The sequence below is a fragment of the Varroa jacobsoni genome, unplaced genomic scaffold, assembly GCF_002532875.2.
Source record: "Varroa jacobsoni isolate VJ856 unplaced genomic scaffold, vjacob_1.0 scaffold_1423, whole genome shotgun sequence".
Lineage (NCBI taxonomy): Eukaryota > Metazoa > Arthropoda > Arachnida > Mesostigmata > Varroidae > Varroa > Varroa jacobsoni.
Window position 1 is genome coordinate 531,957 of NW_019214325.1, and position 15,825 is coordinate 547,781.

At 36.5% G+C, this 15,825-nt stretch overlaps 2 protein-coding genes across 2 annotated transcripts; both read right to left on the reverse strand.

Moving 5' to 3' along the window:
- Positions 1–182: 182 nt before the first annotated feature.
- On the reverse strand, positions 183–1,660 carry LOC147752194 (myelin-associated glycoprotein-like). Its single transcript, XM_086972267.1, has 3 exons — positions 1,603–1,660; positions 974–1,387; positions 183–343 (listed from the first exon to the last, which is right to left on the reverse strand). The coding sequence occupies exons 1-3, from the start codon at positions 1,658–1,660 to the stop codon at positions 183–185; spliced, it is 633 nt and encodes a 210-aa protein (XP_086828393.1).
- A 1,717-nt stretch (positions 1,661–3,377) lies between these two features.
- Positions 3,378–11,575, reverse strand: LOC111269917 (hemicentin-2). The gene is made up of 8 exons (XM_086972268.1): positions 11,077–11,575; positions 10,643–10,798; positions 8,144–8,521; positions 7,494–7,649; positions 6,436–6,621; positions 5,316–5,468; positions 4,179–4,583; positions 3,378–3,707 (listed from the first exon to the last, which is right to left on the reverse strand). Exons 1-8 carry the CDS (start codon positions 11,573–11,575, stop codon positions 3,541–3,543), a joined length of 2,100 nt encoding a protein of 699 aa, XP_086828394.1. The 3' UTR covers positions 3,378–3,540.
- Positions 11,576–15,825: the final 4,250 nt, after the last annotated feature.

Below are 15,825 nucleotides of genomic sequence, written 5' to 3' on the forward strand. Positions count from 1 at the left end.
CGATTGTCGAGGTCAAGAAGTATAAAGCAGTCATGTTTAAATATTATGGGAGAAGTGCAAATAAGTCACAACCAAAAGTGACTTCTTTAAAGGAATTAGTAAAATGTGTATGCTTTGAAAAAGGGCGCTTGGCGCTAAAAGTGGTTCGCGGACTAGGTACGAACTGGTGTTAGAGATATCAGTTATTTACCGCTAAGTGCGATGAACAAGGTCTTCTGAATCTTTCCCAAAACATTTTCTGCTACACAGGTATATTCGCCTTTGTCTGCGGGCTCTACACGCTTGATTGTCATGACACCCAACTGTAATTGATGTGGCCCGCCAGAATTTAGCTCACGATTCCCTAAAATAGAGGCAAGGTCTATTTTATCGTAATTCTGATACAAGCGGCCAGTTTTGTCAAAATCTAGGCACATTTTATCATATATTTATCGTCAGACAGAGCATAGATATATTTTGTTAGATAAAATTGTTCGAACTATTGTAGAAAATGTCAAAGTGTCGAAACAGTAAGTACAAACAACAGTTATTATACTCTTTCTAAATAGTTTTTATTAAAAAAAACTGTCTAACGATTAACGGAAAATCAAAATATTCGTTGTATTAGTCTTTGTGGAGGTTTCTACACTGTGTATTTTATATATCGTTAAATAGAGTACTACCGACTTGGATAGGACAACGCTATAAAGAAATAATGCAAATAAATACAGCATCCTGTGGAAATAGGGTTTCTGAAAAAGCATTTCGTAATGCATCACAATGGAATCTAATCTAAGAAAGTAAAATAGGCCGCGTAATGCATATCGTATCTCATTAGTATCTATTGGAGTCACTCTTCTCAACTAAATGTATCTCAAAAATATTACCTTTCTTACCAAAAAAAAATTCTACAAGAAAGCTTGAATTAAGTTGGCCACATATTTGTAAACATATTAAAGACACCCCTTTGGGTGCAAGTTGTCGCGGCACTTACCTTTGAGTATTTTTATTGTTGGTGCCGGGTAACTCACGGCACTGCAGTCTACAGCAAGACTTTGACCTGCCACTGCAGTAAGAATTTTTTTATCCTGCTCAATGTTAGACATAGTCCAACGAGGCTTGAATTTCAAAGCCAATCGAACTGACATTTGATCTGTGCCGAAAGCATTTTTAGCAGAACAGGTGTAGTTGCCAACATGATCCACAGACACATTTTCGATTTGCAACACATTTTGATACTCATCGACGTGGAAGACCTTTATACCAGGTAACGAGCCCACAGCATAGCCATCCTTTGCCCATGAGAAGGATATTGGAGGGGTACCAATAGTAAGTGAACAGAACAGTGATAAACGGCGCCCCTCAATTAAATCCGGGGGTAACTTGAAGGGAGTGATCTCCGGCGGAGCTGAAAATACATTTTTGTTAGTTTCTGATCTATTAAATAACAAATAAAAGCAGTGACCTATTAATTGTGCAAAGGGAGACAGACACTGTTAATTTTATTAGCTCTCTTTTGACTTACGTATTAATATGCTTGCTTTTCTATACGCACGTAAATATAAATTTAACTCCATATATAAATTTATTAATGTGGTTAATATTTTATGACTTATAGTTTACCTTGCGCAGTAGTAGTCGGGGCCAATAGAATACCACAAATGACCACGACCGCATTCATTGCTACAAAACACTGAGCTCAGGGATATAAAGCGAGACAGAAACACTTAGTTGAGGCTGTACAAAATCAACATGGAGTCAAACCCGCAATCAGTAGCTTGATACAGGTAGCGCCGTCTGGTGGGACCGGCAGAAAAGTGTTCTAGATAAAGCCATCTTCCAATTAATGATTTTTCATTGACTAATATCATTTACGGACTGAATGAATGTAGTAAGATACACATTCAAAAAAGTTTTCTACATATGCAAGAAAAAATTTTGGCTTTATTAGTAAATGTATTGCAACCTTAAACTGTCTGCTCCGAAAAAATAGCGCGCGTACACGTGGAAGTGAGGGATTTTTGCTCAGTCAGCATTTATGAAAACGGAGCGGTTTTTGATTACTTTTAGAACTGTAGAGTCATGTTGTAGTAACCAAACAGCGTTTGTCTGGCGTTGTTATTGCTGAGTATGATGTTGATTGTTCTGGATATTTTCCCAAGAGTGTTATGAGCTTCGCAAGCGTAATCGTCCTTATCAAGAGGTGAAACCTCGTTGACTATTAAAACTCAAGATGTAAAGCGAATTCGAGTATTCGCTACCAATTCAATTTCACCTGGAATGAAGAATGAAGAACATAATATCTGCTAAATGTTACATCAGATAGGTGTGCAAAGGATTAATAGGTACAGTTATTATGTGCCCGACTACGTGACAGTTACTGCTAGTTACAGTTACAATAAGTAAAACGTAATAATAATCCATATAGCTTAGTTAATCCCAACTTTTATTAGCGACTTAAAAGACCTATGCGAGTGTATGTATCCGTACTTCTTTTTACTGTTTGAGTTGCTACCAAAAAGGTAATAAAAAAAATTAAGCAATAATGAGCGTAAACTGCCGTAAAAATCTAATTAAAATATTTCGATGTTAAAAGCGAATAGCGAATTGGACAGCTTAGCTGTGTAAATGAACCAAATATACGTATAGGACTAGATTAAGCAAGCTAAAAAGCTTACCTTTCAAAAAGGCCACAATGGGCGCGACAGCCCGAACTAACGGTTTCTCCCGATATCGCGATAATCTTCATAGGGATGTTTGTTGCACCCGAGGTCCACCGGGATGCAACCTTTAGAATTACTGACACTAACATACGGTCGGGACCGTACGTGTTTTTAGCGACACAAGTATAGTTGTCAACGTGATCTGAGCTAAGCTTCTCTATTTGAAGCACATCTTGAAAATCATCAAAATGTATGATTTTCACGCAAAATGATCAATCGGCGTTCTATTATTAGTTAGGAGAAGGATATTGGTGGTGCTCCAGAACTTACAGAACATATGACCGATAAACGCTTGCCCTCTGTGAGATCACCGGCTAATTTTTACAGGGGAAATTTCAGGTATAGCTGAAGTTTAGGTTTGAAGTAGTTTTTTTCATAGCACATAAACGAACAAATATATCAAAACTTATTGACTGCACATTTGTTGTTTTGGGTTCATATTATTAGCCATAAATGCTTGATATATTATCAAGTTATAATATTGTACCTATTTTGTCTGTTTATATTCGAGATAAATACACACATCCATAACGTATAGGCAGCATAGTAATCTCCATTATGATATTTAATTGGACGCCTTTGTACTAGAGTAAATGTGAGCCAGAATAAAAAGAGGTTGCGAGACTGACCATTTGAAAGCTAGTTGAAAAACATCATGTGCATTAAACGCCTTAAAGCGGCAAATATTTTGTGAGAATTAAGGTTTTTAAATATCACATTCTCACGTAAAGTATGTTACCGTTTAACTGCAGAAGGAAAGTCAACTTCATTAGCTTAATTTTAAGCCGAAATTTCAATTCGCCTAGTTTAAATAAATGGCGCTAAAGCAAATGACGACCTAAATGCTGTTACCACTAAGGTGAAGTGACACAGTTCTTGATATTTTTCCTAGTTCATTGGAAGCTTCGCAAGTAATGTCCCCCTGATCTTCCGGAATAACCATTGGTATCGTCAGGTAGCCATCGTCAATATGAACACGATTAGTCGGTATCAGCTTCATATTTCCTGCAAAGCAATATGCTGCGATACTATTTGGCTCAATTGAAACTCAGTAATTACCCCTCTACAATGCTCATAACCGGACACAAACTACACTTTAAAACAATTTAGATCTCAGCAAAAAATAATTTAATTTATAGATTAAACTCAAGTTAAAACTTCGTATTTCATTAATAAGCTGCTGCAAAGTACCGTCAAGCTGTTAAATATACTTGCTTTGTAAAAAAAAATTCAATGGCACTGCAAGTAAGCGGAGCTGAGAAAACTATAATTGCTCTCAACTTACCTCAGTGGTTCACTGAAAATATATCTAACCATCATTTCAAATATAATACAATCATTCTATTCACCAAATAATTATGTACAACAAACACTACGTCCGAATTAAGGTAACTAATAATTCTAGCGTAATTCAAAATGCTGAACCTTACAATTGTGAATTCTTTGCCTTAAGTAAGATCGGACTGCAGCGCTTACCTTTATAAAATGTGACTACTGCTGCCGGGTGAGCCATAACCCTGCAGTCTATAGAGAAATTATTGCCTGCCACGCTTCTTACATCCTTGATATTATTATTTACAGTCCATCGAGGAGAAACTTTTATCATAATTTGTACGGTCATTTGGTCAGATCCATAGAGATTTTTCGCATTGCATGTGTAGTTTCCAACGTGCTCAGCACCGAGTTTTTCGATTTGCAGATTATCTTGGTACTCGTCAGTATGTACAATTCGAACATTAGGCAGGGTTCCAACAGCGGAACTATCTTTAAGCCAGGAATAGGATATCGGTGGAGTTCCAGCGCTTACTGAACACATTAGAGTGAGGCGTTTACCTTCGGTCAAACCGTTGGGTACACGAAATGGGATAATTTCAGGGGGACCTAAAAATTAGTTGGTCAGTTGTTTAGATAGAATTAAGTGACACGTTTTTTAGAAAGAAAACAGACAACCAGTAACAGGGGTATAAAACGTAAATCATATATAAATCATATATATGTAGTAGAACATAATGATTTAAATTATATGAATATCGTTGTAGGAGATTTGCTGTTGATTTACTTGCACATGATATACAATGTTTTCATTTCCCTATCCAACAAAGCAAAAAATACTTACCATTAGCTTTCACGACTGCAAAAAAGACTAGAGTGAGGAAGATCATTTTAAGCAATGACCGGTGACTCTTGAGTGCCGCCATTTTGAAAGTCGCGCACGGCTCCAAAAATCTTGAGTATAGTAACCGTAGCGACCCCTAGCGGGACAAAACTGACTTTGCGCCAAACTCATACCTTTTCCACAGCTCTAATAAGTAATGGTATTCTAAAGAACTCTTGAAAACATTCTTGAATAAAGAAAAATTCGAGCATGCGTTTCAATTGGGTACACGGTAAGAGAACGAACTTCTTCTTCTTTCGCTCTTCTTTCTTTCTTCTGAACCCCTTCTTTTACCTAATTTAAAACGATGCCGCCATTTCCTAAAACGCCAAGCAACTGTTACAGATAATAGAAAGTGTAAGATATGGAAGGGTTATATGAAATTGGCAATAAGACGTAACGTTTTAACAATAAATCATCGCGTTTGATTGCACGAGAAACCTACGCAAAAGTATTACCTGTTAATACAAGCTGAACCATTTTAGAAACCTTTCCGATTGAGTTCGATGCTTCACAGAAAAATTCCCCTGCATCTAGCTGTTGAACCTCCTTGATTCGAATCAGTCCGGCATCCACAAGCAGCCTTGGTGTAGTTTTCACCTCAGAATCACCTGCCGAATATCGGCGTATTAATATAATTAAATAGCATCTTTTTAGCTTCGCAACACTCGATAAAAGTTATCTGCAACATGGTCTATAAGCTCGTGTCTTTATTGTTGACACTTTTATTAGATTAGAAAAATACTTAAAGATTAATGTTCCTTTAGGTGTTCTCTTGTTGTCAGAACACTTTACGAAACAGAAGTCGTCGTCACGACAGTATCAACCAGAAGTAGCTTTTTGTGCCATAGCTTTAAATTTGCGGCTACATCAAATAATTATATCAACGCAAAACTGTTTCTTAAAAAAACTGTTACTTGAGAATCATCCTAGCTGGAATCGATAATAACAGAATAATAAAAAACATTTGTCAGTTGTAAGCGTATTTATATAAATATAGGATCTGAATCGGCTTGAAAAAAATATTAAAAAAAAAAAGAAAAAATTTATAACCCAATAGTACGAATGCTGGTGATGTCGTATGTTTGTATTGTACTTCCTTCTAATACAACCTATTTCAGTTTTATGTTGATAATTGATTGGCCATGTCCTAGCGTTTTCATAGGTGCAAATATATAATAAGAACCGTAGTAATTTTTTACGAGACAAAACGTAATTTATAGATTGCGCATAAATTGAAATTACACTACATTGGTGTGGCGCTGTTTGGAGGGAAAAATGCCAGGCCTTGTTTAAGATTTGATACTTCAATATGCTATACTCTGTTCACTGCTTCTTACAAGACGTAAAATGTAGTCAAAACGTTTACGTATATTTGATGGTAGTCTAAAATAAAACTGTTTCTTTAGATTTATGGGACACAATATTAAAAGGATGTGGTCATTTTCGTGCCGATTTCTTTTATTTTAATTTTATATTTTTTAGATTTCTAATTTAATTGACTTTCTAATGGTTGCGTGTTATGAATTTACATAAAATTAAACATAAACACCAAGATACGACAAGTTGTTTACTTACCTTTAACGATACGGACCGTTGGTAATGGATGCCCAAGAGCCTTACAATCTATAGTAACGTCCTCACCGATTGCCGCTGAAATTCTACCAGAGCTCTCTGTTATCCAACGAGGTCTGTATTTAAGCACTACAGACACCGAAGTCTGATCTGATCCAAAAGCATTTTTTGCACTGCATGTGTAGTTCCCTACGTGAAGAGGGGTAAGTCGTGGAATTACCAGCGTTTCTTGGTAATCGTCAATATGATTTATTTTTATCTCGCCATTGGATACGAGCTGCACATTATCCTTTCGCCATGAGAAGGATATTGGAGGACTTCCACTAAAAATTGCACACATAATCGCGAGTCGTTGTCCTTCTTCCATTATTTCCGGAACCCGTGCTGGTGTAACTTGGGGGGGTTGCAGAGCATTTATGGATACGGTACAGAGAAACCAGCTAAATATACAGATGTGTAAGTTCCTCATCATGAGTTAATGTACATGCAGTTAAGCAAGCGGGTCTTGGTACCCGCTGTAAGTTGGGAGAAGCGCACCGTAAGATGAGAGTCGTCACAGGTGGCGCCTCCTGGTGGAACTCACCCAAAAACTTCATTGAGAAGGTCAGTTTATAAACACGTTAATGGCAAGCTTTTGCTCCGCTTTTTTAAATATTTGCAAAGGTCAAATAAAACAAGTATCAGTATTAACGTAGGCAAGTAATTATTTTATTTTCTTCGTTTGTTTATGGCCGTGTTTATAATCGTTAAATGAGACGGCAACTTGAATTTTTGGCGGCAACCTCTTAGCTCTATACATCTTTAAAAAGAAATAAAATTATAGAATAGTGCGGCGGTATTCAAATCGTTATGACTAAAGTAACGTCTTGAACCGACCATCTTTTTTGTTGGTTAGTAGTTTTGCTAGCGCTCGTGCGTGTCAAAACGGCTCAGTCCGTTAAAATATTACTGAGAGGAAAGATAATTTAGGGAATAATGATACGGCCTAAGTTATCATGTCAGGGGTTCAAGGTTAAGTCTGTACTAATGTATATATTGGATAACACATCGTACTAAGTTACCAGTAAGTGCGATTTGGAAAGACTTCCGAATGGCTCCAAGAGCATTTTGCGCTTCACAGGTGATTTTGCCCTTATCCTGTAGGGCTAACGATGAGATGCGAATTAAGCCGTTTCGAGTGATGTTTACCCTCGATAACTGGGTAATTTCCTCACGGTCTGTAGAGAATTGTTGTTTTATATTATTTACGGGGCCGTAATAGACCTAAGTTATTTATTGACGTATTTTTGTTTATAATAAAACTATATATCTATATCTTAACTATGCACGACAGTGAAACGTATATAAAGCAGTAGTGTATTTCATTTTCTTTTAACACAATAAATAGCGGGTAAATATTCAAACGCTTTGATGAGCAAATAGCTAAACGACATTTAATATAAGAGAATTACTTGTTAATACTGCTAACCAACACCTGCTTGATGTCTTATAAAAATAGGCTGGTCGATTCGCTAAATATTTCTAATGATAGTTGTCATTTTTAGGCTTAGAAAGGCGCACATTACAATTAGACCAAAAAATAGTAAAGAAGTAAGTTTACAAAAGTGAATAACCCTTCAAAAGTGGATTCTTCAATGTGACAGATTTCGGTCAAGAAGGTCAGCAGGTCAAGAAGACTTAATTAAAGACATTGCTCTGATGTCCTGTTTACCTGAAAACACCCTAATTGTTGGTGTTGGATGACCTGTGGTGATGCAGTCTAGCTCAATATTTGTCCCAATTACTGCTGCAACAATATGGCCTGCTTCAGTGGGGCTAGTTTTCCATTGCGGCTTGAATTTGAGAACTACGGCGACAGCCATCTGATCAGAGCCAAAAGCATTCTTCACTGCACAAGTATAGTTTCCGACATGAATGCCATCTAGTTTAGAAATCTGCAGTGTCTCTTGATAATCATCGTTGTGGACAAGCTTTAAATCATCATTTTGGTTAAGAAATTCATCATCCTTTCTCCAAGTAAACGCTATAGGAAGACTTCCTTTGGCGACCGTGCATGTCACTGCTAATCGTTGATCTTTTTCAAGATTTTCTGGTAGTCGAATAGGAACAATATGGGGTGGAACACAATAAATATGATCGAATAACAAAACCACATACAATAAAACTATCGGGTTCATCTTGGCATCTAGCACGGCTTCTCGATGTGTTAAACGGCCGCCATTTTGTACCCGCCTCCTGCTTCGGAGTCGATAATTACATAGTACATGTGGCGCCCCCTAGTGGTACCGAGAAGCGATTTTGATAGACGTGCGAAAAGAGTAATATATAATTTCTGTTTCTATTTTTTACGTAACTTTCATATTAAGGTTTCTTTTTACGCTTTAAGACTTTTATTAGTATTGTGGTACATTCAGTGAAACGCACTATTAGGTCTCAGAGTAGTCCGTAAGTGGGCAGGCATTGCTGCTTTGAAAAAATGTATTTTTCAAAGGGATTTTAAAAATGTGTTTCGATAAAAGGGTTCACGACTCAGCAAAGCCACAAATGTTATTATATTCTTAACTTACTATACCGTAGAGTACAGCAAGTTGACTTTCTGTGTCATTTTGAGCGAAAGCTCAGAAAATGTTTACTTGAGTAATCGCCTATCGACCACGAGAAGAGTTAGTGTTTTACGAATGGCTCCAAAATAATGGTAAGCTCCGCATGTGAATTTTTCCTTATCTTCCATTGACAGCGAGGCAATATAAACAACGTTTACTGGAGTGAATTTATATCGAGACTCCACGTAAATGAGACGTTGCCTAAAAAACAAATTTTTCGTTTTAACACATATATCTTGTAAAATCTTATAAGTATGAGGATAAATCAGCTCCACGTATACACTTGATTTTTTAATTGCTTATAGCTTTAAGGGTTGGATTATTTGTGGCCACTGCTATGACGAATCTGTTTGGGACGAACCCCTTAACAAAACTTTATATAAAGGCTATGGCTACAACGAAGTATTTGAGCCGTTACGCTAATTAGCCGTATTCAAAGATCGGAATAACTTTAAATTTGTAGGACCTAAGCAAGGGCTCTTTGGAAGAGGTTATGACAAATCACTGTATTTGTTAAAGCCAAAGGAGAGGTATTCCAATAATACAAGATTCCTAACGGCGTTCTAATGTGTACCGTATGGTATTATAACGACATGTATCACTACAATGAATAATTAGCTTTCATATGACCTTTTAGGAACCCTTTAGCCACGTATATTGAAAGGGCCTATAAGCAAAATAATATCATCTTAATCAAATTGTACTTTAGTTGATTTTATCAAGCCTATTGCCTTTGATTAAGCGATAAGGATTGATCGTGAACCATGCATATATGCACTATAGAAGACTTACCTTTTGTCACTTAAACAAAAGTTGAATGTCATGCAGCAACGCAATTTAGCTACACGAAAGTTCCGGTGACACCAGTAATTACATGTTTCGGATTAGCGCGAAAGTTTCACTCCGGTTTGAATTTGGCCATGGCTTGGAACGACATTTGATCCGAAAGTGTTTTAGCTGATCATGTGTAATTACCAATATGTTGTCCTAGAAGGTTTCCTATTTGCATGTACTCTTAATAAGCGTAAGTATGCACTATTTTAATATCATTTTGTACTAGTGGAATGTCCTTTTTCCTCCAAATGAAAACAACGGAAAGGATTCCTAAATGACAAGTCTCTGATGATCTCCGAGGTTCTCCGATATCGAAGAGAAGCGATTTGCTGTGGACATGCTTTAACATATTTGAAAAAGACTGGTGTGAAAATTAGCAAACTGGATAGCCATCTTAAAACTATGATGATCGCTAAAGCTCTAATCTGATCCCGCCATTGCAATTCCACAAAGAACCTAGTAGTTTTAATGTCTACTTGTTTTGATGATTCATTATGAAAATACAGACGTTGTAATTCCACCAGCATTTTTTTGTGGTTTGTAGTAATGTCAACTTTTTCATCCTTGCTAATAATCTGGATGGTTAGAAATGCTTTGTCTACCTAAAAAAGGTATAAAATACGATATAGTTGCACTTCCCGTTCAAATAAATGGGGCCAGGTAGGCTACCGATGTCAAAGGTGTATAATTTCGACGATTAAGTTAAGTCGCCGGAGTGCTGAATAAACCATTGAAAGCTACAAAATTTTTTTTATGACTAATATTGGACGCACCGGTAAAGACTAAAATTGCTGATTTTCGAATAACACCAATGGAGTTTTCGGCTTCACAAAACAGGTTGCCTCCGTCTTTAGACGAGAACGAATTCAGTCGGATTAAACCGGATGGAAGAATCTCAATTCTTTTCGACTTGGTGAGATCCAGATTGCCTGAAATAGGAATATAATAAATTTCATTTGCTATACTTCTTTAGCTAGCTTCATAAGTTTTAGTAAGGACGTGCCACGTACCTTTACGGTCTTACATAAAATTTTACATTATTTGCTTCATAAAGTGAATGCAAACGATATTAGAAAGTTAAAGGACCGGTTAGATCCAGCTCCTTAAATCAATTAGAACTTACTTTAATTAGACGTATTTTGCAAATATATTACGAAAATGGGTTAGTTCTGTCATTATTAGTACTTCTATGAGAAAATTTACTTACCCTTGAATATTCGTATAGCGGGAGTTGGATATCCTATAGCTGAACAATCAAACATAATGCTGTCACCGGCTACGCCGGTGATGACACTGTTCTCTTTGCCGGGTACATTCCACCGAGGTTTAAATTTAAGCAGCACAGCTACCGATATCTGATCGGAGCCGAACGCGTTTTTTACTGCACACGTATAATTAGCAACGTCGTCGCCGCCAAGTGTTTGAATTTTAAGTGTCTCTTGATAGTCGTCGTTATGGACAATTCGGGTTCCGTTAGTTTCTGCTAGAGGACGTCCATTTTTCTGCCAGAAAAAGACAAATGGAGGGGTTCCTTTTCTAATGGCGCAGGTTATTATTAATCGCTGACCCTCTTCCAGATCATCAGGTAGTTTAAATGGGACGATCTGTGGTGGAATCGCGCATAAAACTTGGACTTTTAATATTAGAACGAAGATACTCAGGTGTGCTCCGACCGTCATCATGGCTGGCTTTGAATGGTTCGCCATCTTGAATCCCGCCTTGAGCTTGGACTCTTTGATATTAGACAATACTTGTAGCTCCCCCTGACGGGACCCAGCAAAGACCGTAGGCCTACCGCGTACTTTTATGTGATGAAAATATCTTGCTGTATAGAAAAAAATTACTTTAAGCATTAGTTTAATTGGTTTTTGTATAAGACATAGCCTCTGCAGACCTGTAAAAGACGATGTTTTTTGATGTACGAAAAATAGGAAATACCATTGGTCACTACTCAAAAGCGTTTACCTTAATCGACGATTTATCAATCACTGTACATGCAAAACGTTAATAATTTGAGAAAGAGCAGCTGTCTAAACGAATAAGGAAGTTCTCGCGAGTATGCTCCTAAAGGCTAATTTAGCAGCAAGTCACAAAATATAAAAGATGCGTCAAGTTACTTCAGCATCCCTCAAGCTTAATTGCTTTTGAACTATAGCGTACAAATGACATAGGTTTTTCAAAAGAAAAAAACAAATTAACAGTTTACCTAGAAAACCGCGATATCTAATATGCACGAACATTGTTGAAGAATGTTAATAAAGTACGAGCGTTTTTTAACGTCGATGTGTCCTGTGCAAACTGAACCTATGTTCTGTTCAATTCAAAAGAACGCTGAATAATTATTTTTTCCCTACCAGTGACATTTTGATATAACCATGGTATGCGATTATGGGATTTTACAAACCAGTCAAGGCGAAATTAAACGTTTTGCGGATTGTTCCTGTAGAATTGCGGGCTCCACACGTAACGTCTCCATTATCTTCCGCTAACACTGATGCGATCTGGACACTGCGATTTGGTCGAATTTCGAGTTTCGCAGACGAAGTAATATCTTTGTTGCCTGTTTCCACATCAATATGCAATAAATTCGCATTCGTATAATTAGTATTCCAAGAAGGTATACACACTATTCCTAAGCTATTAATCGAATATATCTGAGTTAACGTTCGTCGGAAAAACAAGCGAGCGTTGGAAGACGGTTGCATAGATCTCTATACCGCCATCAAAAGGAGCGAAAATGAAACTCATTTATTTTGAGTCTGATTGCAATGAAAATAGTTTTGATAACATTTTTTTGTGTAAGTAGGTCAACTTGCACAAAAACTTACCACGAAATACGAGCAATGAAGTTCTATGCGTTGTCCTATTACTACGTTGAGGACTGTACTTTGTTCTTCTGTCACTTTCCACCCGAGTTTTAAATTAAGTACAACTGAGACCGATATCTGATCTGATCCAAATGCGTTCTTTGCCCAACACGTGTAATTCCCAACATGGCTACTACCCAATTTTGATATCTGCAAAGTTTCTTGACAGTAATCAGTATGCCTTATTTTCATAAGTTCGTTCTGTGTTCAAGGAAATCTGTCTCTTCTCCAGGAGATCGTCATGGGAAGGCTGCCTTTAGCAATGGCACATGTCACAACTAGCCTTTAGTTTTCCTCAAGGCTTTCCGGTGAACGAAATAGCACAACATGAGATGGCACTGCTTTGATTAAGTGCCAAAATAATTCAAAAAGAATGCAAAATACAACTGTTTGTAATTTCGCCATCGTGCGGCTTAGACTACGCCGCCATCTTAGCGTCGCCGTGAACTTGTCGAGGTCGGCGTTAAGCAGTACACATAGCTACTCCTGGTACTACTGTGAAGAAACAGTGTAATATACAATTATGTTTGATTTCAATTAATGGTAAAACAATGAAAAGTAAAGCTTCTGTTTATTACTGCCAAGGATTTCGATAAAGGCATATGTTGTTAAACTTAATATGAGCACTAAGTTAGGAAATATAGGATATATCGAATAGACAAGTGGTTAGTAATCGACTTCCTCGATTTCCTAGCACTTCTCATTCTTCTATCGATATTCTTATTTTTTTCGTATTTACAAGCTTATTAGTTATTCTAGTGAATCACATCATAGTGATTTTCCTTGTGTTGTCTATCTAAAGAAGTACACTTATTTCATGCTACGCACGTAGACATGGGGTAATATGCTAATAGAATGCTCCGTACATTAAATATCTCACTTAAACATATTTTCCGGAAAATTTGAAAAGCCTGTAAGCCACGGAAGATATTTGTACCGGTTTAATTTAGATCATTAATTGCAAAATCAGACCCATAACATGTGGGTACCACATGTTATGGGTCTGAACAAATAATCTTAACCTTATTGATTGTCAATAAACATTTAACACTGCAATTTAAATTAGAAAAATAACTATGTAAGATATACAACAAGTGTAAATATAATGAAATCTACTAAACTATCCAGCAATAAGCAATCCAACGTTACATTAAAGAACAGCCAGAGAAGTAGAATATGTATATAAATATATATTATTTCCATTTATTAGGTTTCTGAGCATATAGAGCTTTGCGGGTGCTGAATTATTTTGCAAGAGACAGCTAATTAGGCCGAGTTTCGTATGTATACATACTGGCTTGATCACGTCGTTGTGATGAAATGTTGTTTAAGTGTGAGTGCTTGTACTGTTCGAAGAATGCTTTGTTGAATGCGGCGTTTGGGATACACTCGTTTGATGTTTACTTGTCCTCAGCACATTCTCATTATAGCATAGCAGGTAACGTATCTACCTAGACAATTTAAAAACTCGTGATGGCCTAGGTTCGGTTGACGAATCCAGGAATGATCACACTTTGCTGTTTGCTGAGAGCCATCAATATTAAAGATAAAAGTATCCAACATAAAGCACGAAAAATACCGCCAAGGCTATAAGCTGGTAAGTTCTTACTGCTTATACCTACTGCTTACACTTACTAAATTAAGTGGTAATTATACTTCCTGGTTGTCTTGAAATGAACTGTGTCACGTTCTTGAGACTCAATCCGTTTTTCTATTTTTTTGCAAATGACCGTCGTGTACATGTGAAAACTATTCTTCGAAAAAGTTCTAGGATACTAAATAGTGTTAGTTCGTGTTAGAAAATGATGAAAACTTATGTATTCCTCTTACTATGGGTTCCTAATGGGAGTATACTATGTAAAAGGTGATATTGTATTATATATTGACGAAGTGTTCCTTAATTTATATGACAATGTGCAATTTTCTTTATATACTCTGTACGTGTAAGTCCCATTACAATTAAAGTTTGATGAACGTACAATAAAAATAATTTTAGCTTTATGTTAGGTAGAGATAGCAAAATGCTTTTAAGCAACAGTAGACGAAATAATTGCAACATATAAGCAGCACTGGGAAGATATTGTTCAAACTCTTAAAGCAAGAGCTAAATGCAAAATATCTTGTCAACCTAAAGGGATAGCCAGCTGTAAAATTAGTTTCGCATTTTCAAGTATACATAGGTTTTTTTTTTCACAGCAGTCACAATCATTGATTCGTTGGTAAGTGGATGATGAAATCGAGTAGTATCGCGAATGATTTATTTTATTTAAAACAATTTACCTAATTATTGTTCGATGCCTAGGCTAGTCTGCGTTTGTATCATTGCACACTTAAATCCTTCTGGCCTTTCTAAATTAAATTTAAGTATTTGACTTTTGTTGATGCTTAATTTTTGTTAATTGGCCAGTAATGTTGACTCACTTTGTCTTTGATATTACTTTTAATGAGGATGCAGGCGTCATGGGCGATTTACACAACTTTGTGCCGAAACAAAATTCATAAAGGGCGTTTATGTAAGTGCTATAGAATGGGCCCTATAACCGAATCCAATGGGATTTTGTGTGAGTACAAATGAGACAAGCTCTAAACAGGAGCTGATCTTCTGTGCACGTTTTACCGCTTGTTCTCCATTAACTATGAGTCTATACGTTTTGTAACCGTGATATGCAGGCCTAAGAAAGTTTGCTGACCAGACGCTTTTTGTCAACACTATTGAATACCTTCCTCTGATATAAAGGTCACAGCAGTGTTTTTTTTAAGTTTTTCGTTGTTTGATTAGAGAAACCTCTAACTATTGCCACTGCATAGTCCATAGCTTGATCTGCCCTGAATCCATATTGATTTTATTAATATTTTTTTATTTTTTACTAATATTTTTTATTGATATTTTTATTAACATTTGTGTTAATATTATATTTTTGTTAATATATTATTATTCTTTCTGTAAATTGCGTTCGTTAACAATTTAGGACTTAATGGTTTGCTAGTGAGAGAAGACACTACTATTGGTCGAAGTTTGTGAAGTGTATTCTGTGTAACATGTTTGCCAGCATATAAAATTTATAAATTCCAATAGTCCAATTTTTACT

Bases quoted from the DNA above. Each gene is read 5' to 3' on its own strand.
- LOC147752194 (XM_086972267.1), bottom strand. From the start codon at position 1,660: ATGAATGCGGTCGTGGTCATTTGTGGTATTCTATTGGCCCCGACTACT. The intron at 1,388-1,602 runs GTAAACTATAAG...ATGTATTTTCAG, and splicing joins CCCGACTACTACTGCGCAAG to CTCCGCCGGAGATCACTCCC. The intron at 344-973 runs GTAAGTGCCGCG...CCTCTATTTTAG, and splicing joins AACAATAAAAATACTCAAAG to GGAATCGTGAGCTAAATTCT.
- LOC111269917 (XM_086972268.1), bottom strand. From the start codon at position 11,575: ATGGCGAACCATTCAAAGCCAGCCATGATGACGGTCGGAGCACACCTG. The intron at 4,584-5,315 runs GTAATACTTTTG...ACTAATTTTTAG, and splicing joins GGTTCAGCTTGTATTAACAG to GTCCCCCTGAAATTATCCCA. The intron at 3,708-4,178 runs GTAAGCGCTGCA...ATTGCTTTGCAG, and splicing joins AGTAGTCACATTTTATAAAG to GAAATATGAAGCTGATACCG.